Consider the following 27,868-nt stretch of genomic DNA (forward strand, 5'->3'; position numbering starts at 1 on the left):
TTGTCTTCCAGGAAAAAAAAAAAAAAAAAAAAATCCCTTTCACCATACTGTGGTTAAAGTTTCGCGAAACTTGTTTCTCTCTGCTTTTAATTCGTGTTTACCATTTACAGGTTTTTTGAGAAAGTGGAACCGTAGTCCCCCATTTCTGCTTTCTTCAGCTAAGAAACAAGACAAAGAGGAAATTAACTATATTTTGAAACCATTCATGTTTAAGCAATTATGCTTCCCTCTATTTCTTTAATGGTGTTTTAATCGACTAAAGATACACTAAAATCCAATAAACAAAACTTTGTCTGGGTTTTAAGATCTCCACGCATTTTTGGCAAGTAACTGCACAAAAAATAAATAAATAAAAAAATAAAAAACATTCTGCTGAGTTCGAATTATACCCAAAATTTAGCATACAGAATTTTTTTCTTTATGTGAAAAAGTTCGCGCAGTTCTGAGTAAGTCAGCTCTAGGAAAACGTAATATGACGTAAACGTAATTTGACGTCCAAGATATAATGCAGTAAACTTTATACAGTTTACATATATACTGAGTAGCTATTAGGTACATTTAGGTACTTTAGGTACATTTAGATAATAGCGGGTAGATCAGCTCTTTGGAACAGCCTGATTTGGTCGTAATACTAACTCACACGAGATGTCGACAGAGTGCCAAGCGGAGACGCTAATTCATGTTTACACAGTTGCTTCCCTGCAGTGGTTGCAAATTGAATGGTTGTGTATATCTAATCCGAAGATCTCGTTTGATCCTCATCCCGCAGCTGCTCAATTTGATTAAGGTAAGGTGACGGGGGGGGGGAGGATACTATCGTAGGCTGAATTTATTCTGATGTCCTTGGTTCTGATGACCTGATGACCTGATTATTCTGATGACCAGTTCTGAAAAATTCTGGACTTGTGATATGATGCAGTATCCTGTTGGAAGAACCCATTCGCAGATAGATACGCTGCAGCCAAGAAGACGTGCACCTGGTCGAAAGCAATTTCCAGATAACCTGTGGAATTCTGACGTTGCTTTCACTGATATCAAGAGCCTAATACAAACCAAGAAACTACTTCCCACAACCATTACACCGCCACCCTGCATTACTGACATCTCTAGGATGGGTCCACATGCTCATGCTGTTTTCGCATATTCTGGTCCTCCCACCAGCGTGAAACAGCAGAAACCAAGATTTGTCTCAACAAAGCAAAGTTTTTACAAACCTCCAGTGTTAGTGATCCCGAGCCCATTGTGTAACCGTACCTTCTTGTTTTTTGTTGATAGGAGGGGAACTTGGTTTGGTCGTTGTCTACAATACCCATTTTCAGTGGGTATCGTAAGACGAGTTGTGATTTCTGAAAAGTCACTTTTGTTACGATTGCTATACCGGCTTATTATTTTGATTGACTGTTGCATTTCTGTAACTTTCCATCAGCCATTTGCACCAATGAGCTGTTTCCAACCACAAGATCGCCGGTTGACTGAATGTTATTTGGTATTTGAACCAATCTCGATATAAAACGGCTAGACGTGTGTAAAGTGTAATGTTATGTTTAAAGTGTTGTTTCTGTCAGCTTTTCTAGCAGGAAGGCCCTCGTTGGTAGCACATGTAGTACAATCGCCGTCCTCCTCAACACTGGGTAGAAAAGACCTGAGTTCGAATTCCGTCGCTGACGGCAGGAATTTTTATAGGTCTTTTTCACAACTGGCTGAGTTAGTCTATCTAATGCGAGGGTAGCTTTTTTCTGCCGGAAACTCGAGTTTTTCGTCCAGAAAACAGAAAAATCAATTTACAGACAATATACAGTGAGCAACATGGCCTTAATTGCCAATGCTCCTGAAACCAAAAAACAGCTACCAGGAAGCTGCTCGCCGACTACCATGCCACGAGAAGGCGGGCCACAGCAATTCGTACTATCTTATAAAAAAAATAAGACAAAATCCTACATCAATGGTAAAATAGAATAAAATTTAAATAGAATAACAAACACAAAAAAAAAAAAAAAAATAGAATAAAATAAATTCTGCTAAAATAGGGTCAGCAAAACAAAAAAAAAAAAAAAAAAACTCTAGGAAAGAAAAAGAAGTAGAAAATAAAGAAGAGTGAGATGATAACAGTGGAACGAAATCTCACAATGAGCAGCAGTGACATCTTTAGGTAGGTGTGGTAGCAGTAGAAGAGGACGACGCTCCAAGAATTCATGGGCGAAGTTCAGAGGTAGCTGGAAGCTCCCACTAGAGCTTAGGATGGACGTTTCAGAAGCTCTAGCACCAAGTACGGGCAAGAAGGAGACGAAAGTCTTAGTAAATATGACAGCAATAGAGGATATGATCCTAATCCTCAGTGATACAACCATCACTATGCTTTGGTGGTATCAGTTAGGATTGGAAACATGTCTATCACTGTCATATTTGCCAAGACATTCAGCTCCCTTTTGCCTGCATTGGTCGTAAGTAAAAACTCCAACAAGTAGCGGTTTGAGTTATTCAAACCGGCACGCCTAGCGCCGACTACCATGCCACGCTCAAGTCACTTAAGCCTTTCGTCTTTGGCCATTATCGCACTGAACTATACTCATACAGTGTCCCTACGTAAGTGTCCACTTGCTTTATATCGCATAGTACGATATAAATATTGACATTGATGGTGTTACTGAAGAAGCACTCCATTTCATAAGAGTAAGTATAAGTAAAAGCTGCCACTCAGCGCAAACTGTTTAGCAATAGTGTTTTTTTTTTAATTTAAGATTGGTTGATTGTTCTAGGCGCATCAGCAACTTAGGCCATATTGAGCCATATATACTAGGTCTGTAAATTGTGTGTGTTCGAGTTGTTGTTTACTGGACGATAAACCTGAATTTTCTGGAGAATAAACTATACTACCGTCGCCATTAACTCAGCCTCGTTGTGAAAAAGGCCCATAAAAATTCTTCGCGTCACTGACGGGATTCGAACTCGGGTCTTTCCCAGACTGTGTGGGGAGGACGGTGATTATACCAACTGTGCTACCCACGAGGGCTTAAATTTAAGAAGCTTTAATTTAGTGGAAATTAACCAGCTTAGAAATATAGTGAAGTCGATTTCACTACATTTACTTCTCATACACACCATAAGCGTACACAAACTAATCACAGTTTTGTAGAAGTGCGAGTTCTTTTCGCAAAAATTGCAACTCGTTCACGGAATAATCTAAGTTAACGATGCTCTAAAAACTAATCAAAAATTTCATTTTCACAAAAAACTAGAATTAGTTATTAGAATGAACTTGGTATCGTATAAGTGGATGAGTTTATAAGTATACAGACACTGGACAAAAAAAAAATATAAAAAATAATTAGTTACCTGTGCAATTTTTCAGTTAAATAATATGTGAAACCTCCTTTAGCACGAAAGACTTCATGAGATCTCGTTGGTAGGGATTCCACTATACCCCTTAAATAGTTTATATCAATATTAAGCCTTCTAAAAACAACTGAGCTCAATAACAAATTCGGGTTTTGTGGATGCTGTTGTGTTTTCACTTTCCGATATGATTTAAATCTGGTGACTTTGTTGGCCAATTCTAATGTCCCATCATTTCCCTCCCCCTTGTCAGTTTAAAACAGTAGAGGCACTGTGAATCAGACAGTTGTTATTATAGAACACAGGACTATCAAAATCAAAAGGCACAACCTGATCATCTAGAATACTTGTATTGCCAAGCTAATTCATCCTGTTTGGTACTACAAGTAGGGGACTTACTTCCTGATAGCTAAAACATCCCCAACCTTACACCGAGTGGATGAAATTGCTCGTTGCTGCTTTTCCTGTGAACTCATGCCTGGCATCATTGACTATAGGCATAATTTGGATTCATCAGACCACTGCACAGCTTTCAAATCATCAACAGTCCGGTTTTTATACCTTTTCTGTCCACATTACCCAGGCCTTTTTATGCGCAGCTATTAACATTGATCTTTTTTTGGGGGGGGGGGACCCTACCCCAGATATCCATGTTATTCAATTCTATTCGCAGTGTGCTCTCAGAAATCAGGTCTTTAGAAAACAGGCCTTGGGCGTCAGGCTGCATATCACTATAATTTTAACAAGAAATATTATAGTGATGAGGTCTTTGGTTAACTGTCTTAGCAGTTCTTGTCTTATGTTGATCACGATCACTTAATAGAGAATTCTGACCACAATGCTGCTGCTGCTTTCTGGTTGATTTCGACTCCCAACATTCCTTCAAAACTTTTATTACTGTTCTTTCTGAAACCAAAGAATTCAGTTGCTTCTTTAACAAGAAGTCCATTAAACCTGCCAAGTGCTATTACTTCTTTCTGCGCCGACCGGGCTAGCCGGGTGGGTAAAGTGCCTGCCTAGCAACCCAAAGGTCGCGGGTTCGAATACCGCCTCGGGCTTGGATCAAAGTGCTGCAAAAAAACCTTGGGAGATGCATTATGGCCACAGAAGCCGATGCGCCAAAAAACTACCAAAAAAAAAAAAAAAAAAAAAAAAAAAAACTTCTTTCTGCGTCCCATTTAAAATAGTGGTGGAAACTTGATTCTTCAGTCACAGCTGGTATACCTGTAAACAGAGAAAACGCGTTAACTTTGTCTTCTAATCTCAGAGCTGCAAGCAGACAAGCGCAGTAGATATAAGCGTTCAATCTGTTATATGCGAAAATACCACAAGCGACTAAGTTTTTGTCCGATGTCTGTACGAGTATCACGCAACTTTATATTCATCGTTCGCATCGCATCGTGCAATTCATGCGTAAATTTAATACACGTAATTGGGCGTAACATAAATAGGCGCATTTTGCAAGCATCAGTAGTAGAAACGGCGTATTTAATAATAATCTTTATTGTACGACCTTTTACAACTTTGAATAAACTCATCATAGCCACTAACTACACTATGCCCAAAAACTTAAGGTCAAATCGTATAAATAGTACTCCTTGTGGCTGACCCTATCTATAGGGTTTTTTTTTTTTTTTTAAGTCCTAGCCACCGAAATCTCAGGAAATTAGGTGGCAGGACCTGCCAGAGTAAAGAACTATAATTCTAGTGTACCTGGTCTGACTCCAAGTGGAGGGGTGTAGACAACGTTCGGTTCTAATAGGGCCCAGCGACTAAATGACCAGAGGAACAACGGTACACGACACTACACATATACAAAATCCACAGACCTTTAAACCTTTGCCACTGACAGTGTTCTGTTTCACACCCACAATGTATACTACGCGGAGATTTGACACTAAACACACTCTACATAGTCATTAACTCGGACTTCAGAAAACGGAAAGTTTCAAATTCATTTTATTATTTCAACAGCCTGGAGCTTGTCGCTCATATAGGTATGCCATATTTTGACTGTAGAATTGTGTGTTCATTTACATGGCGTGCGAGTTAAAAAAAAAAAAAAAAACTAACTACAGCCTCGATTGAAAAACAGTAAAAAGTCGAGTCGTCAACGGGAATTGAACTCCGTCCTCTTCCAAACGAGTATCATGCCGACTAAGCTGCCACAGAGGTAAAGGATAGAAACAGATAATAGGCAAATTGAAATGCAGAGAATAACATAAATTCGATCTAAAGATTTAGGAAAAAATTTAATTCTAATTAAATTTAAAAAATTAAATTAAATTAAATTAAAATTAAGGGTCTAGGAGTTTTAAGGCATTGCAGTTCCTAGAGTCTAATGTCTCCTAATTGGCTGGGTTGCACGCTTCACAGTCCCAGTTGGAGTGTGTGGCTGCACTATTCAATAAGGCTGATAATAGTTCAAAAACAATTCCGGAAGTGTTCTCCGCTGTTTGCAAATACATAAATTAAATGTTTCGATCATGTTGCGAGAGATCGACAAAGAGTTTCTCGATACACTCCTAACAGTGTTTTCGATGATCGCTTTGAGCATCTGAATGATTCGTGGATTACTTTCTCCTTTAATAACCCCATAAAAATAAGTCTGTTAAGTTGGCCAAAGTCCTTGTGATACGATTCGATCTCAAAAAACTCTTTCAACATTTCAATGATTGAGTGTGCGGTATAGGCAGGTTGCCACGTCCTGTTGGACCCGATGGCATTCATTTTCCCTCTAGCAATGATATATTTCATTATGATGCCTTGGTAAACGTCAGATGTGAAAAGATGATCAAAAAATATAGAGAGATATTCGACACCAAATACCGATATTTTGGGCATGTAAGCGGTTTTCACAAAAAAATATGCGGATTTTCAGCGCTCCACATTCTCTAATTTTGATGTGGCCACTAAGGCGAAACTGCGCTTCGCCAGCGAAATAAATTTTATCCAAATTTTCAATACCTTCAAGGAGAAGTAGACTTTTAAACCAACGACGGTACCGTAATTTTTTAACATTATTCTGATATCGAAGTTCATGCTGTGCACTCGGTATAGAAAAGGTTTTAGAGGTATTTTCTTACAGCGAAATGAGTTGAACAGCGATATCTCCTTTTGAATAGTGTTTCCGCAGGGTAGAGAATTTTTGTTGACAAGCATTAAGACTTCATTTCAAAGTAAGATTCACCATAAAAAAAAAAAAAAAAACCGTTGCTCAATGGTATACGCATAACGTTTATTCACCAGTATGATAATGACGCGTGCGATTTCTAACACAGAACGTGACAAACTGAATGTCACTTCTTCTAGTCACAATTGCATCAAAAAAATCGTTACTTAGCAGAATTATACTTAATACAAATAAAGTGGGCAACTTTTAAGATTAACACCCTGCAAAATGCATTTTCCACTCAATTATTTGCATCTTTTATCTTGTAATTTAAAGGCTTTTTTATCAGGTGATTCAATTTCGGTTATAAGTGTGCTGATGGTGAGGGGGTGTCTAGCACTGTTCTGAAAATAAATAGCAATGAAAAGAGCTATTTTGTTTCTAATGCAACCAAACGAAATTGCAACAATAAGAAAACGAACTTTGAAGATGGAACTTCACAGGTTCTGCTTACTGTTTTTTTTTTTTATATAGTAAATTTATTTTAATAGATAAACGTACTAATTTTGCAAATAGGCGAAACCTTGCATTTAATTTAATTTATTTGTTGATGGTACTTGATTCAAAGAATCTCATGGTGGGGTAGGCAAGGACAGAGCAAGTCTGCCCTCATAGCTAGTGGTTATAATAATTGTTTTTTTTTTTTTTTTTTCCCCACATCATGTAGAAAAAGCCTGACAATTTCGCTGAGACGGAAGGAATTTTTAAGTGTCTCCCCCCCCCCCATACTGTGTATCTCGGGCGAGTATAAATAATTTTTTTTTTTTTTCCCAGGAAATCCGTTTTTTTTTTTTTTTTGCTTTTCCCCCATTCAGAAAACTAGGATATCTACAACAAAATACAGCATGCCTCATGGCTTTTCCGGTCTCTGCGCGAATACTGAAACTGCTAGTTACCGAACCACCAGGTAGTATATAAAACCGGTAGCTAAGCAGTCACTCTACAGCAGTATTACCAAGGTAATCTGGGACTATAACTAATATTGTGTGTGTACAATGTAAATATGAATGTTTCGAGCTCTTTTTCCGGGTGCTTTTGCCACTGTGACCAGTGGCCAAAGTACCATACAGACAGGTATGGTACTTTCACTTGGGATGGGGTTAGTTGGTTGTTAACCCTTAACCAGGAACAAAAAAACAAAAAAAAACAAAAAAGAACTAGTCAAGATTAAAGAAGTGGAAAAATTATTAGAAGGAATTTTAAAACAGTGGGTAAAATTTATTTTCCTTAAGGAACCATTTTTTTTTTTTTTGCCCATTCCTTCTAATAATTGGCCCACTTCTTTAAGCTTTTACTTTAATCCAGCGGTGGCAGAATTCATAGTTTCGTCTGAGACTGCGTAACTTACTACGCTCAGGACATTTCAGGAAGTTTGGATAACCACACACATTCTGTTGAAGTGCTCAACTACAAAAATATTTGTACATGATCAAGCATTTTTGATGCATGGCCTAACGGTGAATAAAAGTGGAGTTCAATGATAGTTGCCTCGTCCAATGTTTCTTTCGGCAATGAGACAGAATCACTGAAAGTTTCGTAACACTCGGAATTTTTGGGTATTTTTAATTTTCTTATCCAGTGAAGCAGCGCCGCTTTTCGAATTGTATTGTAGAAGAGACGAAGAAAGAAGTAAAGGGAAATGGCAGAATGAGAGTCCTACCTGTAGAATGAGGCTGTGCCGAGTCCCGTCTGTTTATTCCGACTTTGAAAGGGTAAGTAATTACTTCGTTCACATCAGCCTTGCGGCGTGCTGTGCTGCCAAGCATCAAATTACCGACGCCTGTCGTAAAGAGAGACTTTAAGCTTCAAGATACCCCTGGCACGTGGCACACGACACGTCGAAGAAACGGATAAGGGAAAAAGGACGGGAAGGGTATAGGGGGAATGAGAGAGAGAGAGAGGAAGAAACTGAATTTGTTTCTCGTCGTTTTTTCGGCCACTGGTTCCATGACATTAAGTGGGGAGGTGGAGGGAGTACAGGGTTTGTTCCCCCCCATCCCAAGTGACAGTTCTAAGTGAGAAGACGCAGATCTCATTAAAGGAGACGCCAGGTTTACGTGACCCTTTGCTGTCTCGTTGCGATTGTTCGGTGAGGCTTGATAGTTTGTGGTTTTGACATCGCTTCTAAAGAACGACTTCTTGTTCCCAAGTGCTCCCACACGTAGAAAAAGTTAATAGCGGATGGTACTGTTAGTGACGTGTTTCGGAATAAACTACTGGACGTGAAGGTGACACTCTAATAGAGCCCTTTTTATTACGATGCAAATTAAAAAAGATGGTCGCCCGTTAAAGCTAAGTGAGCGTACGTGCAGGTTTATTTCGCATCGTTGATTGGGTGGCGGATCGAGTACAGCAGCTAACCTCCTCGGTTCTTCCCCATCTGCTACATGGATGGTTGATAACTCCCGAGAAGGGTCGGTAAGCCTTTACATTCCATTAAGTACCGATAAGTCTCATGAGCTGCATTTATTGATACCAAGCTACTTAAAACTAATACTTGCAGCGATGGAATCATGATCTAGATAAAGCCGTCTGTAAACGGGGACTCCCCAACAACAGATAATACACAGGCTTTAAAAGGAGGGGGGGGGGTCTAGTTATTCTATCTTTTGCATTCTCTGAATGCAAAAGATAGAATAACTAGACCCCCCCCCCCGCAAACTAACTTTTTGACGTTTTTAACGTCAAAAAGTTGGTTTGCGCCAAGCAAACCAAGACTGAGGAGTAGAGTCTAGTGATCCAAAACTCAGGTTCGAAGACAGATTTCAATACAGAAATCCTAAACACAGCTATGGAGACTTTTTTGGTCTAATCGCATCAACTAATCCTTTCATATCAATAAACTAATTAAACGTTTCAACTTGGTAAAGTGTTGCTTCTTAAATATTATTACTTAATAAAATAAAATGAATAATTTTTGTTTATATTCTAGGAGGATCACAAAGTCAGGAGTTCACAAGACAGAGAAAGAATAAAAGAAATATCACCGAATTTAGTAGTCATGCAGGCTTGAACCACGGTCAATCAAGCGTATGCACGTCTCTACCCTCGCGCTTGACCATTCGGCTAGTTTTATTATGAATATAAATATCAAGTTGAATTAATGAAACTTTAATAATTTAACTAGAACAGACATTAGTTCAAATGTTAAGTGCAAAGAGTTCAGTATCTTCTATTGCGTTTAAACGTAGGGTTAGCATGAACTTTTGAGATCCAAGATTGCAAAACCACAAAAGAATAAAAATCATAATTTAAGAATTTATGATAGGTAGCAATTGCCTATAACATGTTTAAGGAGCCCTTCGTGACAGCTTAGCTGGCACGATATATCGTCCTCTGCTGAAAGTGGTATGCAAAGAACTAGGGCCCGAGCTGTGGACAGTGCAGGACGAAACAATGCAGTTTGAGTCTCAAGAAAAAACAACTGCTGCTGAACCGAGTGAAGGTTCAGTACAAGAAGTGGCGTCTTTGGATTTTGAGAAATTTCTTGATGGACGAAGAAGTACAGATGTCAAGTGTAGTGATGGATAGAATTATGCCTTGTTGGGATAAACTTGAAGATCTAACTTGAAAGACATAATGGGAAAACTAAAGATATGGGACAGCTAAAGCAGGCTACTCTCAGTAGATACTATGCTGAAGTGGTTCGTCAGAGAGTTCCGGATGAGAGCTTTAATTCTTCGACTTTTTATCATCAAGGCCCAAGAGGATCAATATAATTCCGGTGACGAAGTCAAGCAGGAGCTGCTGAAATCTGTACGGCCGATACTTACAGATATCAGATTGACGTCTATTAGAACGTCTAGTAATAAACGAGCGATTTTAGAAGTGGCAACACAGGAAAATGTGAATAAAACTGTTTCATGTCCTAGAATTTCTCGACTGGGGTTGGCTGTGGGCAAACCAGCTAGACTGTCTCCGAAGATGGTGATCTTTAATGTTGACAACAGTGCGTTGAAAGATTATTTTCTGCAACAGCTTTGGGAAAGAAACTTGATGACTTCGTGCATAACTGAAGATCAGTTTAGAACATCAGTTACATGCTGACCAGGAACAAAGGTATGTGTTAAACCGGCTTTCAATTTTGTTTGTTATTTGTTATTTAGTTTTTAGGAGCATTAGCAACTAAGGCCATATTGCTCCGGGATATGCGGTGGTCATTCCCTGACCTTTCCGCATCCTCCGTATTTGGTGGTGACGGGCTTGAACCCCGGTCTAATCAAGAAGCGTGTGCTACGCACTGCTGCTCCTTCCCACCTGGCTACGGAGGCGCCTTTTCAATTTTGTGATACAGGTGACTGGGACAATAAGGATTCTAGCTAACCGTGAAGGTGCTTGAAGATCTAGCTTTGAAGACATATTGGGAGAACCAAAGATTAAGAGGGATAGCTAAAGCAGGTTACTCTGAGTAGAGATACAACTCAGAGTAGATCCACGGTCAAGCACTGCACCGGCGATGTCTGATGCGACCATTACGATGGGCGCGAATATTCAATTAGGACACATTGTAAATTATATGAAACATCCACGTGCGTCAAATCCTGGAGAAGCAAAGCCTCCTCTGGCCACACTGCCGTGGAAATACCTATCCAAAATATAACAGAGCACTGGATATGGTCACACGCAGGACTGATTATGGTTAAAAAGAGCTCCATTACCCTTCACCACACCACCAGTGCGGTGGGGTGGTGAAGGGTAACGGAGTTGGTGCATTAGAATATAATAACTTCATAGACATGATTGGTTGGTTGGTTATTAGGAGTTTTATGACGCATCAGCATCTAAGGCTATTGTGCGCCAATCAAAGACATGACTGACTGTATATGTCACTTAAGCTAGTGGTGGGGCATCGCTTCTGCGGTGATGGTGTTAATATCTCTTATTGTACAATTATTGCTACAAGACTGCAGCAATAATTCAGACACAGCATGGGTTTGTTGAGGGAAAGTCTTGTCTGACAAATTTTATAGGATATTATGATGTGGTTACAAAGGAACTGGATGCAAAAAATAATTTTGATGTCATATATTTGGATTTCAGGAAAGCTTTTGACACTGTTGCGCATGGAAGACTATTGTACAAATTGGAGCAGAATGGTATTAAGGGTAAGTTGCTACAACGGATAAAAGGATGGTTAAGTGGGAGAAGACAGAGGGTGGTATTAATGGGTGCTGCTCTTCTTGGACTAATGTTATTAGTGGAGTCCCACAGGGTTCGGTTTTGGGTCTACTGTTGTTTTGAATATTTATCAATGATATTGATGAAGGTATACCAGGCTTAGTGTCGAAGTTTACAGATACAAAGTTTGGCAGGGTTGTTAATGGCAGTGTACTACTGCAACAGGATCTAGATAATTTGGGCAGATGGGCTAAGAAGTGGCAACTGAAGTTTAACCTTGACAAATGCAAAGTACTGCATATGGGTAGAAGTAACCCTAGAGAAACGTACCAAGTGTGTGATGATACTACACTTAAGGTGGTAGAAAATGAAAAAGACCTGGGAGTAATTGTGCAGTTAGATATGAAGTTTTCTGAGCAATGCAGACAGGCTGCTAGGGCAGGTCATGGGGTTTTGTCAATGATATATAGGAATTTTGCTAGCAGGGAGAAGGAGGTGATTGTCCCTCTGTATAAGGCAATGGTCAGGCCGCGCCTTGAGTAATGCGTACAGGTCTGGAGGTCTCATTTTAGGAAGGATGTAGATTTGCTTGAGCGTGTACAGAGAAGGGCAACAAGATTGGTGAGGGGAATGAAGGGATCCTCTTATCAAGAGAGGCTTAAGTTCTGCAAATTTCAGTGGCTGAAGACTAGGCACCTGCGCGGTGATCTGATTGAGGTGTATAAGGCCTTGAATGGGTTGTGCACGCTGAATTCTAATGGGATCCTTCCACTTGTTCAGATTACGAACCTAAGGGGGGCATAAATTCAAATTAAGAAAAGACAGATGTAGAATAGATGTGCAGAAATTTGCCTTAAGCCAGCGGGTGGTTAATTGCTGGAACAAACTACCATCTGTCGTTGTGGAAGTTGATAGGTTAAATAAATTTAAGGAGGAACTGGACAGGCATTTGGAGGGAATGGTGTGATTTTTTTTTTTTTTTTGTCTGATGCTGCATAAGCTCATACACTTGCTTTCTTGCATCACATGTCACTACTACTACTCTCTTATTATTATTATTATTATTATTAGTTTATTTACCCAAGGTTCACCCTTTCTACAGCTAGTGGGCTAGGAGGGTGTACGGATATTTTGAAATATGCATCATACAATTTTATACAAATTTTCAAGTTATTTACAATAATTATTAAATAGATAATCACATTTACTTAACTGCAAGTTACAATTCACTTTAAAATTGATCTTAATAATGAAAGAGATAAATTATACAGGTTGACTTATATATCTTTTCTTCAGCAACTGACAACATATTTACTTATTTTTCATTATATTATTGCGTTTAATTATTTACATCATAAATTTCTGATAAAAAAAATTCAGCTAAATTTTCACGGCAGTCCTGGTGTTTTAGTCCAGATTTGGTCCATAATTTCGCTTTTGTATGCTTTGACTTCAAACTTTACTTGATCAATGGAGAAGGTGTTAAAGTTTTCGTTGGTGTTAACCAACTAGTTGTTATATACAGATGAGAACTAAACGTATATGGGTGGGAGCATAGGGCGTCTACGTTGCTAGTTCGTTCAAATGATATGAAATGAAAAACATGCTAAAGGAGCCCTTCGTGGCACTCTGCCGCTCATTGGAGAAGTCTGGATTCGATTCTCGTCGAAGATAGGAGGAATTTCCAAAGTCCTTTTCATTCGAGGCTATAGTTAGCCGATCTCAGATGTAGGTTTTTGACTCTGAGTTATTCAGAGTTTTTCAGCCCCTGAACAGATACTTCTACCCATATAATACATTTAAGTTTATGAGTATAGCACATGCTCAGAGGCTGTTAAGGACAAAATATTATTATAATAACATACCTAAGGAATAGGTAATACGTGCTTCTAGCAACATAAAAATGGGATTGCAATTTTATCAAGTTTAGCTGTATCTGTTCAAAATGACTATCTATTGCGACAACATTGTTCACTGTAATTTTTCGTATTCGAGTTCAAAAACAAATAAACTTTCAATTTTATTACTTATTTTTGATAAATGTGCGTCAAAGTAATACTTAACAGTAACATGTTCCCATTTCAATCAGAAATATCATTCATCAGGAAGCATTAAAGCCAAACTTGAATACAGTTGGCAAAATTTTACGCACAAGTGATGTTTAAACACTATTGTAGACATAAAGGCAAAGAGGCACAATTTTTTCAGAGAATAAACATTTTCCCAATATAAATAGCTTCTTATATAAACGTACTTTCATTATGATGTGTCATCTGTACCAAGATATAAATATATTAGTTTGGTCACAAAAGGTAAATAGAGACTAATAAGCAATCTTTAAAAAAAAAATTGTCCTGTATTACTTTCTCTAACTTGCAGGACACAGCAATGTATTTACACTTAGTAACGAATTTAAAAAAAAAAAAAAAAAAAAAGAAGTAGTTTCTCAGTTGTGTGTGTGAGAGAGATGTTTAAATTTTTTTTTGGTAGTTGTTGGCGCATAGGCTTCTGTGGCCATAATGCACTTCCCAAGGTTTTTGCAGTACTTTGATCCAAGCCCGAGGCGGGAATCGAACCCGCGATCTTTGGGTTGCCAGGCAGGCACTTTACCCACCCCGGCTAGCCCGGTTGGCGACGTTTAAATTAATATTTTACTTTAGAATGGGAGCGAAAAAAGCAGAGTACTTTTTATTTGTTAGAATGGGAGGCTGCTAAATCAAGTTGTAGTTCTGGAAAATTGAGACTCGATTTTTCCATTTCCACAATCATTTACTCTTTCATGAGATAACTGTCTAGTCCTAGTTTTCATTTTTAAGCATAATATCTCCCTCTGTTTTTTTTTTTTTTTTTGGTTTATCGGAGCATTTTTCTATATTTATTAGCAATGTTCAGTATTATTAAATAATAAAGAAAAATAATGTATTATAGAAAAATATAATATTAAATGATATCAGAAAATATTCAGTATTATTTAATAATATAAGTACAATCATTTTAGCACATGCTACCGTAGACAGCCAAGTTGTCGCGTCATTTTTCCGACTTACCAACGAAGATTCAGGTATTCTAATTGTTCTTTATTTCAGAGTCTGAAATAAAAAAATGGGTCTACGATACGTTGAATCAATTTCTATGGTCACGGGTCCTCATTACATTGCTCAGTGATTCAGCTAGCATATGCAATAAAATGAGCCATCTTGAGGCAGTTTCGTTACCAAATTTCTGAGGTTACAAGATCTTCGTTATTTGCTAATTTCTTTACATTACAGGTCCGGTCTGTTGAGTTATCCAATTAAGAAACGCCTTCCAACTGACGGCTGCTAATTTATCTTACTCGACTTGATATAATTAAGCGACTGTTCTGCGAAGGGAATTTTTATGCAGAAAACACTACGCGCACAGTAATGCTGGCTAATAAGCAGCAACAAATACGATAAAACTCTTGTAAAGGACAGAAGCTTGTATTTTAACGTCACGTGATAAGGTGCGGTTTAAGCCTCCAACTTGTCTTCAAATTTTGCCTCCACTTATCAGTATTCTACCAGTTAAATTTCTAACCTAGAGAACTTTCGCGTTGTTAAAATAAGTAAGAAATATTTACGCTTTTTTATAATTCGATTCTCAGAGTGTGATTAAATATTTCATAACTCCCATTACTTCTCTCTCTATAGCTATCGTATCAAATTTCCAAACAATTCCTGCTTATATCTATAACTACACGTATTGTTTGGCGCGACCTTAAGGAAGTTCTTGAAAGTTTTATGTACTATGTATACATATCTCATTACCAAATTAAAGGAATGAGTAATAAAAAGAAAATTAAAAGTTAAATAATGACAGCAACACATTTCGAAATAATGCTCGAATTTTACTATAGAATCATCTGATTATCAGCAACATCTTTCACTTACATTTCTTTTTGAAACTTGGTTGACAATATTTTCGGTGTAGGTCAGAATCTATCAAGGAAGGAAAATCGTTTTGAATATTTTCGTTAGATTCTTTTAATTGTGTTAATTTGATTTTAATTGTTTTAAATCGATTTGAATTGTGTTAAATTGATTATTTAATTATTTATGTTTTACTCTAATGTACCGGTAAGTTGTCGATTTTTTTCGTTTTTTCCGTTTTAATTTCTAGAGGGTATCATACAGAAGTGTTCTACGCACTATACTGAGGTAAACTCCTCTTATTATTTTACTAGTACTATGTATACATAGTACTAAGCCTTAACGTGTAACATCTCCGAATATAATCGCCCTTCAGAAATATCTCAATACCAAATTAAAGGTATGAGTAATAAAAAGAAAATGAAAAGTTAAATAATGACAGCAACACATTTCGAAATAATGCTCGAATTTTACTATAGAATCATCTGATTATCAGCAACATCTTTCACTTACATTTCTTTTTGAAACTTGGTTGACAATATTTTCGGTGTAGGTCAGAATCTATCTTGTCATGATACCTTCAATCAAAACTTCGAAACCACTTCTTGAAGTTACTTTAGAAAATGTAATATAAAATTCACCACGCTTTGGGTTAGGTAGAAATATATCAACCTTATCGGATGGCTGATCTACGATTTTCTAATTGTCATTGCAAAATAACTTACCGCCGCAACCTCGAGGTCAGGGCAGTAGGTAGCATGGCTGCTCTCATTAACACCTATTGGAAATAACCTAGACTTGATTTTCGTCGCTGACCAAGGTTGAAGGATATCGTATTTCTAATCAGGAACGGGAAGACCCATTAATGAGTTACCTTCACTCAGTGGCTAAGTTAATAACAGTCACGGAAGGGATAATCATGTACTTCCACCCCATTCTCGAACATTTGGGTTATTTGTAGAGTAATCCAAATCAACTCGACAGAAATCAATCACAGAATAAGCACGTCAATATATTTTTAGCAGCTGACAAGAGCCACAACCTTCTACCTAAAGGTGTTATTAATTATCCCGTGGAAACTGTTCACAATCAGAGAAAATATCTACTACTATACGAACATCCCTCCGTTGATAGTTGGTTAAGCACTACGTGTCAGCCAATAATTATGCTCATAAGTTTTTGAAGAGACAGGAGTATGATTGTGAATGCAAGGCGCCGCAATCGACGTAGCTAAGACTTCCAGGAAGGAATGATAATAGCGTGCCACATAAACAATCGGTCTGTACGTGACATTTCAACGGAAATGAAGATCCCTAGGTCAATGACTGGTGTTGTGATCTACAAATGGAAGCAGACTGGTGCCTGAAAGCGTCACGAAAAGCCCCGGAAAAGCCAAGAAGCTGACAGAACGTGAAAGGGAAAGCCTTACAGAGAATCGTCCGCTCGGAACGCAGGCAACGTTGTGGTTGCACATACAGGCTTTCAGTGAGACGACTGGAATATATGCCAGCACCAGTACAGTGCGATGCATGATATGGGTTACCAAGGTCGTGCAGCCATCCACAAGCCACTAATTCACCCCGAATAATGCCAGATGCCGTGTAGCTTGCTGTAAGGCATGCCATTCTTGGACTGTTACCAATACAAAGTTGTCATTTGGAACAGCAAGCCACGGTACACGGTTGACCAGTTTGATGGCAGTGTGTGACGGATGCCCAGAGGAAGCCGTCTGCCAGACTATCGTCATGGTCTGGGGATGTTTTTCATGGTTTGGCCTGGGACCATTGGCTGTTTGGACAAAACCATGAACGCCGAGTTCTATCTAGATCTTGGATAATAATGCATTATCTACGTTGTGACAAAACGTCGGGGAAGGCTCATACCTTTCTCGGCAAGACAAAGCTCCATGTCATATTGCTCGTATTGTGACGGACTGGTTTGAGTACAAAAGTGTCGAAAATTTGGACTGGCCAGTCCAGAGCTCTGACCTCAATCTTACAGAGAACGGTTGGGATAAACTGGATCGTCGGACGCGTGTGAGGAGAGACTGCCCTGAAAACAGAGCTGAACTGATCGCCGGTTTGAAGGTTGAATTGCCGAAAATATTGGAGGGTAGTTACCAAGAACTAGTGGAGAAAGTTTCAGGGAGAACAGAGGTTGTCATAAAGGCTAACGGTTTAGGCATAGTTATTAGTTTTTCTGTAAATAAAGATTATTTATAGACATGTAGGTGTTCGGACATTCATGGTAGGAGAGTGTATATTAGCTTTGCTACGACTCCTATTTTCATTTAGGCCTATTCGCCATATACAGTCACAGCATTGTATGTGACTATATATGACAACATTGTGAGTCATGAATCCGCACAGTTAAAGAAGTATCCATACTTCGTTGGCGTTGTTACTTCTTCCTGGTCCTCCGTGACAGTGTAGTGGTTTCGTCACTTGCATTCATTTGGAAAAGTCTGGGTTCGGGTCCCATCGATGACTGAAGGATTTTTTCTAAAGGCCTCATATGAGTATAAGGTATGTTCGATGACTGAAGGAATTTCTAAAGGCGTCATGAGTAGAGAGTAGGTCCGAATTTTTCAGCACGCACAACAAGCCAATTGGTTCGTGAACACACACTTGTAGAGACATAATACACAATGACGCAGCGTGACAGAAGCGGCTGACGCGCCTAAAACCCAACGAAAACAATAAGCAAACGACTTCGTTCTAGAGTTGATCGGCTAAGAGTCTATAGCATATGTTGTCTGACGAATAAAAATAAATAAATAAATTATCTGTTTATACTCCGGGACAACCAAACGGTCAGAGGAGTTCACAAGATAGACAGAATACAAGAAACAGCACCGTATTCAGCAGTCACAGGCTTAAACCCCGGTGTCACTCAAGGCACATGTACTTATGCACCAGCGCGCCTGACCACTGGGCTACGGCTACTGTTTCACATTTCAATAGATTTTGTATAAATTATATACTGCTATTCTAATAAAATACAACGAACTGACATTGCTGCATAATTGTTTTTAAAGTTTTGCAAATTTATTTGAAACGCTTTAAAAAACAATTTAAAGAAAATAACAATTAAACAATATACCCAATATTTTGGATTTCAAATTGAAAAAATAAAAAATGAATAAATATTTTTGAGGTTACTGTACTCAGAGATGTATAATGCCTGTTGGTAAATGTTCAGTTAATACTATGTTATAAGTTTAGAAATATTTTAATACAATACGTGCAAGGCCGTAATATCACTCTTAACCGGAGTGACCCTTAACCGGTTCTGCAATCGAATTGTTTCATTTGTCTTTGCTTAGGTTACAGGCTAATAATAAACCTCTCTTGTCATTCAGTTTGGGGAGGTTTTTTAATAGACGGTAAGCAATATTCGAAACGTAGCAGATTGTTATTTGGACTTTTATCATAAATTTTACATTAACTTATTATTATTTGTAATACCAAATATAAAAATTACATTTTCAAGTTTTGATTTCTATTACTAGTAATAAACTTTGTTATGTATGTATATAATTTCCTTGAATTTTATTTTGTCAAAAGAATAAAGGCTAAAAAAAAAAAGTTCTGAACAACAACAGTAGGATTTGATCACATATACCAAGATCCAACTGCATCAGACGAAATTTGTCTACCTACTACACTCAAGCACAATACGCATTTATTACTATACTACTCATAATACTGCCACGGCACAATAGTTTAGCGGAAAAATTGATAATTTAATTCCGGTTAATATATACATCTTCAGAAGATAGACAAATATATTATTATCAGTGTATTAGGTAGGGGAGCTGAACTGTCAGGAGTAATTACCATGGAAGAATTGAGAGCACATGTATGCATCTTGAGAACACACACACACACAAACACAATGTTCAAAGAAAGCGCATCACCTAGGAATTTTGCATTTCTACCCCTTTTTTCGCAATGATATGTTACATTAATGATTAGCATCACAAATAGAAATATAAACGAAAGATATTTATTAATAGTTAAGGCAAAGCTAAGTAATATTTGATACGTGCTCTCAAAATATTCCAAAATGAGCATTGCAACTTTTATACAACAGTTTTTGATAAACACGACAAGTATGGCTGAAATGTTATCAGAAGCCCTCAATTTGCTTCAGTTTATCATTTTAAATGGAAGACAAAATGAAAAGTTCACCAGGTGCAAACTAATATTTAGTTGAACCGCCTCTGGCCCTGATGACAGCAGCACACCGTCGAGGCATTGCCATGATCAATTTCCGAAGATAATCAACTGATAGTTCGTGGTTCCAAACACCAATTATGGCTTCCTGAAGTTCACGAAGGGTCTTTGGTTTCTTTCTGGCAACTGCAGATTCCAAACCATGCCAACAGTTCTTTATAGGATTCAGGTCAGGGCTGATTCCTGGACAGAAAACAAATGTAAACACATTACTGTTGAACCTCTAATGCAGAAATGAAGCTAAAGTAACTACAGAAGTACCTACTTACACTTTTCGCCCGATGACAAGGAGCGGAGTCGTCCTGAAAGATGCCGTTACTTGCCAGGTTGAAATGGTCTCTAATGGTTGGCAGCAATTTGCCTTCCAATATAGCCAGGTATCCATTGGTATTTAAGGAACCTTTTATAAACTGCAGATGACCTATTCCGCGATAGGAAATGCACCCCCATATCATTTGGCTGGTAGGGAATTTCACTGTAGGTACCATACAGTCTGGGTGGTATTCTTCACCAAGTCTACGGCGAATCGTTTGTCTCCCATCAGAGCCATGCAGGTTGAATTTCTTCGCATCCGAGAAGATAACTGGCTTTCACTGCTCGGGGTCCATTTGACGTGCTCCTTACACCAAATTTATTGGGCCTTTTTCATTTTTTGTGTGAGGAGGGGCTTTTTGTCTTAGGACGACGGGCTACAAGTCCATTTTTGAAGAGGCGTCTTCTGACTGTTATTTCCTACCTACCTACTTCCTACCACTCCTGTATGTTCTTCCCATTCTCGTTTCAGCTCAGACGAAGAAGCTTTACGGTTTTTAAGGCATAAGCGCTTCAAAACGAGGTCCTGTTTTGGCGTAGAGACTCGTTTGCGTCCAGTTCCTTTTTTCCTATCAGCAGAATCAGTATTCTTGAGTTTGGAAAGAAATCTACTCACTGTCGACTGATTACAAGACACTCTATATGTAATATGACGGGAAGAACATCCTTCCTCATGTAAAGCAATAATAGCACTCTTTCTTCGTGGCTTCAACTGCACGTAACTCACCATCCTGACATAAGCAAGAAATGACTGCAACTCTTGCAGAGCGTGCTTATACAGCTGAAAGTTACAGCTGATGCAATATTACATCACCTACGCGTGTCAATCTTATCTGATGTAATCTGTAAGAAATATTGCCATATACGTACGTTATTCGGACGACAATTACAATTTTAGGATGATTCACTTTCTTTGAACACCAGTGTGTGTATATAAACAAACTCGGTTTCTCGTAAAGAACTTTCGAATGATATATAATTTGTCTTTGTAGATGTAAAAAAGTTACATCTACAAAGGCTACATCTACGAGGGCACGATCATTAAAATACATATTCAACTGGACTGATAATGTATAATGCAGAGCGATATAAAAGTCATTCCCTATTTTTAAACCTGTGTTAATTGAGCAGTATTGCAAGGTATAGCTATCAATAAGCGCATCAGGTAGATAATTTTATGCCATTTGGTGCAATTATAACATTTCCTCTTTCATTGCAAATAAAACGTGACGAATAAAGAGGATATAAGTGATAAGAGTCCGAACTGCTGTAGTGTGGGGTTCAGTGGTAGCAATGTAGAACTGGTGACGCGCAGAACCTGGATGACACGAAACACTGGACACAATCATTAAGGTATATCACAGAAAATTAATGACAGTCATTAATGCTAAACGTGGGAAGCCCCCACCAAAAAAAAAAAAAAAAAACGTCCACAGAAAATGTTCAGGCAAGTGAAGAGGTGTTCGGAAGACAGCCAAGAAAAATTCCAAGAGGCAGTGTTACAGGAAACTGGAATAAGGTATCACGCTCTTCAAAAGATTCTCACAAGAAAACTGAAGTGGAGATATTGGAAACTGCATCGTATTCATGAACTGTCAGCAGAAGTCTATGACAGAAGGTTGGCGTTCATGAAAGGTATGCGTGGATGGAGTGGAGGTCTGGTCTCTCCTTTTAAACACGCTCTAGTCGGCCGAAGCTTTTTGTCATGTGGGAGGGTTTGTCAGTAGGCGCTACAGTTATTATTTGGCCCTCAGGATCCCGAGTAAAGAGCTGAAAAGAGCTAATCATCAAAAAACGTTAGTATAGTAGAAAATGGTTTCTGTTATCAGAAATCATTCTCCAAGTTACCTTGGGTAATCAGATGCCAGTTAAGCCACCTGATTACCCAAGGCTTGTGAAAATGGTGGTGGCTACGTTGAACTATAATAGGGTACATACTAAATGGCATGTAATCACTGAATTACGATTGAATTGTGATCCTATGTACGTACATGCTAACCTAATATCATAACTTTAAAAAACAGGTAGTTTTACAATCACTCTGCAGATTAATGAGTGAGATTCTGTTTATTTTCATAAATGTTTCAATTTCTGATTCAGAGAAGTTAAATTTAACTTTAAGAGGTACTAAAAATATCAAGATATACAAAGTTCTGGGACGCGGTCTCAGGATGAGCAGTTAAGAAACTGCTGTTCTAGGTGCCAAATCCAGATTAAGTCTCAGAATAAGATCACAGGGTTTTGTTATTTGAAATTCCAACTGCTCCAAAAAATAAACTGAGTTTTAGAACATGCAATTCGTCGGAAAAAGTATGAAAGCTTGATTTTTTTACTAATCCAAACTACTTTTCCTATCTACGTAAAATTAAATCTAGGGGTGTGTGGGGGGGATGAAGCAATGGGGCCAATATAAGAGAAAAGCTTTAGTTTCGTACAAACAAATATCTGGCATGCGCTAAACACTCAACTCCTCCTACTCTCAATTTTACCCTATTTTATCAATATATGATACTGTGAAAATTACAGAAAACAATCCAAAAACAAATGAAAAAATAAAGACATTTGATTCTTGCACTACAGATGGTCCGGGTAACTGGTGTTCGTGCATTGCATGAACAGAAATAATAATCATCTCCATTGTTTTTAGATTCATGTACGAGGGGTTTCCGAAAAGTAAGGTAACACATTTTTTTTTTCTTAATAATGGTGAAAGGGAATGAGATGAAACGCGGTGGACAGATAGACCCGTTAATACAAACGTTCAAAAAGACCGCCAGTGCAGTGTTGCGGTACTGTCGCCTCACACCAGATTCCAGTTGCAAAATGGCGGCTACCGTGTGAGTGTGCTTCAAAACAGGGGTTCGTGAAGTTATTCGCTTTTTGCAAGCAAAAAGGTCTTCGCCAAGTGACATTCACTGTGAACTGGTTGCTGTGTATCGCGAAAGTGATGACAAAGAAGCAGGTGTGTGTTTGCTGCAATGAATTTAAAGCGGGCCGTGTTGACATTGAAGATCGACATCGGGCGGGCAAGCCTTCGTTGTCTTCTATCGAGCAAGATAGAAGACAACATTTCGCGCATTAAGGGCATCGCTCTTGAAAACAGGCGAGTGAAACTGCGTGAAATTGCACAAATAGTGAACGTGAGAAAGTCCACTGTTCACGCTGTCCTTGGCTTTCGAAAGGTGTGCTGCTGCTGGGTGCCCCGACAATTGTCAGAGCAAAACTCATGGGGATGTGTCTGGAGAACCTGTTGCGATACAGCGACGGAGAGGGTTTTCTCGCTCGCATAGTCACAGCAGACGAAACGTGGGTTCATCACTTTACCCCGGAGAGCAAACAAGACTCCATGACCTGGAAACCCACAATCTCCTGTGCGCAAAAAATTCAAAACTGTTCCCAGTGTCAGTAAAGTCATGGCCATAGTAGTCTGGGATCGCCAAGGCGTTCGATTGGTGGATTTATTGCCGAAGGGAGGAATAATCAATGCACAGCTTTATTGTGCAACGTTGGAAAAATTGAAAGTCAACATTCGACGCAAACGTCCAGGACTCCTGACAAGCGGCGTGATTTTGTTGCACAACGACGCAACTCCACATACTGCCCACACCACTCGTGAGTGGTTGCGCTATAATCGTTGGGAAAGCCTGTCACATCCCTCCTACAGCCCAGACTTAGCGCCTTCAGACTTCCATTTGTTCAGCCTTCTGAAAAAACACCTTTCAGGAAAGCATTTCACCACGGATGAGGAAGTTAATCAGGCGGTGCGATGTTGGTTACTGTGTGTGTGTGTGGGCACGGACTTCTTCAGTACTGGTATTGATAAACTGACCCATCGTTGGGACAAGTGCATCAATAAAACTGGAGACTTTGTGGAGAATTAGTGCATGTTCACTTATTTTTTTGTGTGTAATTTCAACTCTGTTTAATTAAACATCATCGAGAGAGAAAATGTGTTACCTTACTTTTCGGAAAGCCCTCGTAAGTTCGTGGGAAAACAAAGTACACGTCACAAGGATTTAACACAAAGATGACAAATTTTGTGGGGAACGCAAGATGTGTCTTGGTCTTTGACTTTTATTCCACAGGCGCATAAACTTTTCTGGCAAAGGCCACGACGGCCTCTGTTTCTTCGGTGCATAGCGACCACAAAAAAAAAGTCAGCTTTTTTTAATTTTTTTTTTATTTTATTTTATGCAAACTCTTGATACCACATTAGCTGAAGTCTCAAATGGACTTAAAGCTCTATAAACATCATATTAAGAGAAAAAAAAAGGGATAAAAGGATTAAAATGCAGTGTGTATGTGGATTTTAAAGGTTTTATATTTGTATTATCATACACAATATAACGTTCGAAGATTAATATACAGGTGTAAGTATAAACATTATATAAAATTACACGACTATCTGAAAAACAAAATCTACTTGACAAAAACGAACATCATTTTCAATATCCATTTTACAGAAAGCACATAATTCTTACTACAACACATATGATGTAAAAATAAACAGTGCAACAAACCGTTGCAACCTATGCATTCGTATTTATCTAAATTCTTGGTATTCTACGAAGAATCAATAAGTTTCTTCGCTTTTAGCATTTATTTTTCTTATTTAATAAATAATTTCCGTTTATAAGTCGTTTAATAAAGAAAACTAAAAAAACTGTTTGGTTAACAGGAATGTTACCTCGCATAACTAGAGAAGGCACTTCGCTTACGGAGCCGGAAACTATCACATGCTCAAAGCACTTAACCTTTTTACGTGCTGATCCGTTTGCCCTGAAAGGTTACACATCCTGATCTACATTATTATTTATATCCGTGCAGCTAGAAAAGGAAAAATATACTTATTCACCCAAACAGCGGCACACATCACAAGGGTATGATGATTAAGTAGCATACTTAAGGTTAACTGTCAGAAACTAGAGACATCAAGGGAACAAATGGGTGAACGAGAGAAGAATAGAACAATCTTGTTGAGCCGAATTAAGCTTCGCTTTCAGCAAACTGTTTCTCCGAATAAGTTCACGAAAAAACTGTATCTTGTATGTAATAAATTCGATCTATTTATATTCGCTAAAAATACTCGCCTTCTGTTTTGCTTGGAGACGTTTCCGACCCAATCGGTCGATGCCATCAGGAGACAAGTATGGAAGTGTCACATTTATCTAATTAAGGAGACAGTTATTGAATTAAGACACGATATTCTTAGGGGTAAAAATAAAATAATAAAAAAAAAAAATTTACGTCACCAATACTTCAGAGTAACCGCAACACGCACTGATAGGGGTTAAGTAATCGATATTCTGGAGAACACGAATCAAGGCCTGCTCAATAATATATCCAAAAATGCCAGCAACGGCAGAACTGCACCGTGCAACTCGGAACTACCATGGAACTGCGCAACTTGGGCTATGCACACAAAAGGCGAAGAATTGCCCTATTTTTAACTAGTAACCAAATCTGAAACCAAGGGTTTCAGTTAAGTCAAGGGGTTTCGCTATAAGTGAGTCTACTTCATCTAACCGGAAAATGTCATTTTTCTGTAGGTTTATTAAAAGTTAATAAAACTTGGAGCCAAATTCATCAAGGATATAGAAATAGAGAAAATTAAAAATAAGTTAATGCTTACCACTTTCCCATCCTGCCACCAAGTCATTAAAGCAGGCGGCTCTCCTTCAGAGGAACATTCTAGCCTGACGTCAGATCCCCAGCTGACATTGTAAACACTTCTGCCACCTTTTACCTTGGCAGGAACTAGAAAATTCAAAAACGAATTATTAATAACGCCAGCATGTTTTCTTTCCTATAGTAACATAGTTTATTTATATACAATTTCTTTAGAAGTGAATAGAAAGAGTTGCATCTGGAATAAATGCGTTTTAAATGGTCGAGTTATTCCTCAACTTTCGTGGGTGAAATAATCCTTCACCTCTGACAATTTTTCACATTTCACACTAGCTTCTTTTGCACCTAACCAACGTCCTAGAAAGTATTAACAAATCTGCATCTTGCAAGTGACGTTTAAAGTGCATTTTAACAGAGCAAATCGTACACCTTTCGGTTTTACGATTTTGCTCTGTTTCCGCCAATTTTCGCATGTTTAATCAATAAAATCTTTCCCCTACCCCAAAAAAAGTTAACATTTTTCAAATACACTTAACTAAAGACGAATCTGCAAATGTGATCAAGGAAAATCTCTTACAAAGACACCGCATGAGTGATTTATTGCATTGCTGAGTTGTTTACAGGTTGCAAACGGGACAATCAGAGGCGGAGATAGCAAGGGAATAAATGTGAAAAGCATCCAAATATCACCATATTCCGATTGTGGTGACACTACCGGGTGTCCCCAGGCGCCTCCGTAGCCAGGTGGGAAGGAGCAGCAGTGCGTAGCACACGCTTCTTGATTAGACCGGGGTTCGAGCCCGTCACCACCAAATACGGAGGATGCGGAAAGGTCAGGGAATGACCACCGCATATCCCGGAGCAATATGGCCTTAGTTGCTAATGCTCCTATAAACCAAATAACAAACAAACAAACCGGATGTCCCGAAGCTCTGTACAGAATGATTGTACAGCCTGAAAAGAATGATTTCTGTAAAATTTCACAATTGATGTTCTAACGAAGCCAGCATAGACATTTGTGTACACACAGAGATTAAAAGAAACCACTCTTCACAATACGATCGAAAAGTTTCTTCCCTGACATTGTTTATCGACTTTAATTAATTTATTAACTACCATTAAATTTTAATAAAGATTCCAGCAGCACGCGTTTCATCAGTTTTTACCAGTTACTCACCAGTTCCCAACGGCTTATACTATAATTGGAAATAACTGTTCAGTATAATAAACACCACTACGTAGCCGAGTGGTCAGGAGCGGGAGTGCAGTAGCACACGCTCTTTGAGTAGAACGGGGTTCAAGCCCCTGACTGCTGAATACGATCGATCTGCCAACCCGCACTGCACCAGCGTGGCAGATTATGGTCCATTTCCCTCAGCATGAATTGTTGAGGAGGCTTCCATCCTGCAGTGGGTTGATAATGGCTGCAATTTACTTTTTTTTTTTTTTTATAATTGTAAGGGAAGAAGTGCACGTTTGCAGTGCCATGTTGAATAGTAGCAGAGTGGACACTTTACTAGGCACACCAATCTAATAGCGAGTAAGTCCCCCCCCCCTAACATTTAGGCCTCAAATCAGTCTGAATTCGTCGTGGCATGGACTCAACGAACTATCGAAGTCGTGCCACAAGGATGGTAGTCTACGTTTAGTAAATTGCATTCCACAATCGTTGCAAATTGGATTGAGATCACGTGAATGAGGAGGCCACCACAGTAAACTGAATTCACTTTCATGTTCTTTCAATTTCTGCTCTTGTGACATGGCGCATTATCCTGTTTGAAGAGCCCATCCGCAGATGGATGCACTGCAGCCATTTATGGGATAGCCTTGTAGGAAACAATTTTCAGATAACCAGTGATATCCAAATATTCCTTTACTGGTATCAAGGGGCCCAATATGCACAACAAAACACTCCCCATGCCATATCACATGCTGCCAACAGTTTACATTATTCACAAAAGAATGGATAGATCCATGGATTCATACAGTTTTTGCCGTATCCTTATATCAGCGTGAAATAGCAGTAGAAGAGCCGTCCTCAGCAACACCAACACTGTTCAAGCGTTGGTGTTACTGAGTCCACTGTAACCATAGCTTCTTGTTTTTTTTTTTTTTTTTTTTTTTGTAGGAGTGGAACCCGGTGAGGTAGCCGGCTGAATTATCTCACTGATAATAGT

General features: G+C 38.6%; 1 protein-coding gene across 2 annotated transcripts in view; it reads right to left on the minus strand.

The window, feature by feature from the left end:
* The window catches only part of LOC150087227 (tyrosine-protein kinase transmembrane receptor Ror2-like), a 485,237-nt gene that overhangs the window by 47,752 nt on the left and 409,617 nt on the right, over positions 1-27,868 (minus strand). For both annotated transcript variants that reach the window (XM_090371898.1, XM_090371897.1), the window contains one exon: positions 25,696-25,820. In XM_090371898.1, coding sequence (XP_090228024.1) covers positions 25,696-25,820 — 125 coding nt within the window. The remainder of the gene's footprint in view (positions 1-25,695; positions 25,821-27,868) is intronic.

The sequence above is a fragment of the Mastigoproctus giganteus genome, chromosome 4, assembly GCF_048544385.1.
Source record: "Mastigoproctus giganteus isolate SK-2022 chromosome 4, ASM4854438v1, whole genome shotgun sequence".
Lineage (NCBI taxonomy): Eukaryota > Metazoa > Arthropoda > Arachnida > Uropygi > Thelyphonidae > Mastigoproctus > Mastigoproctus giganteus.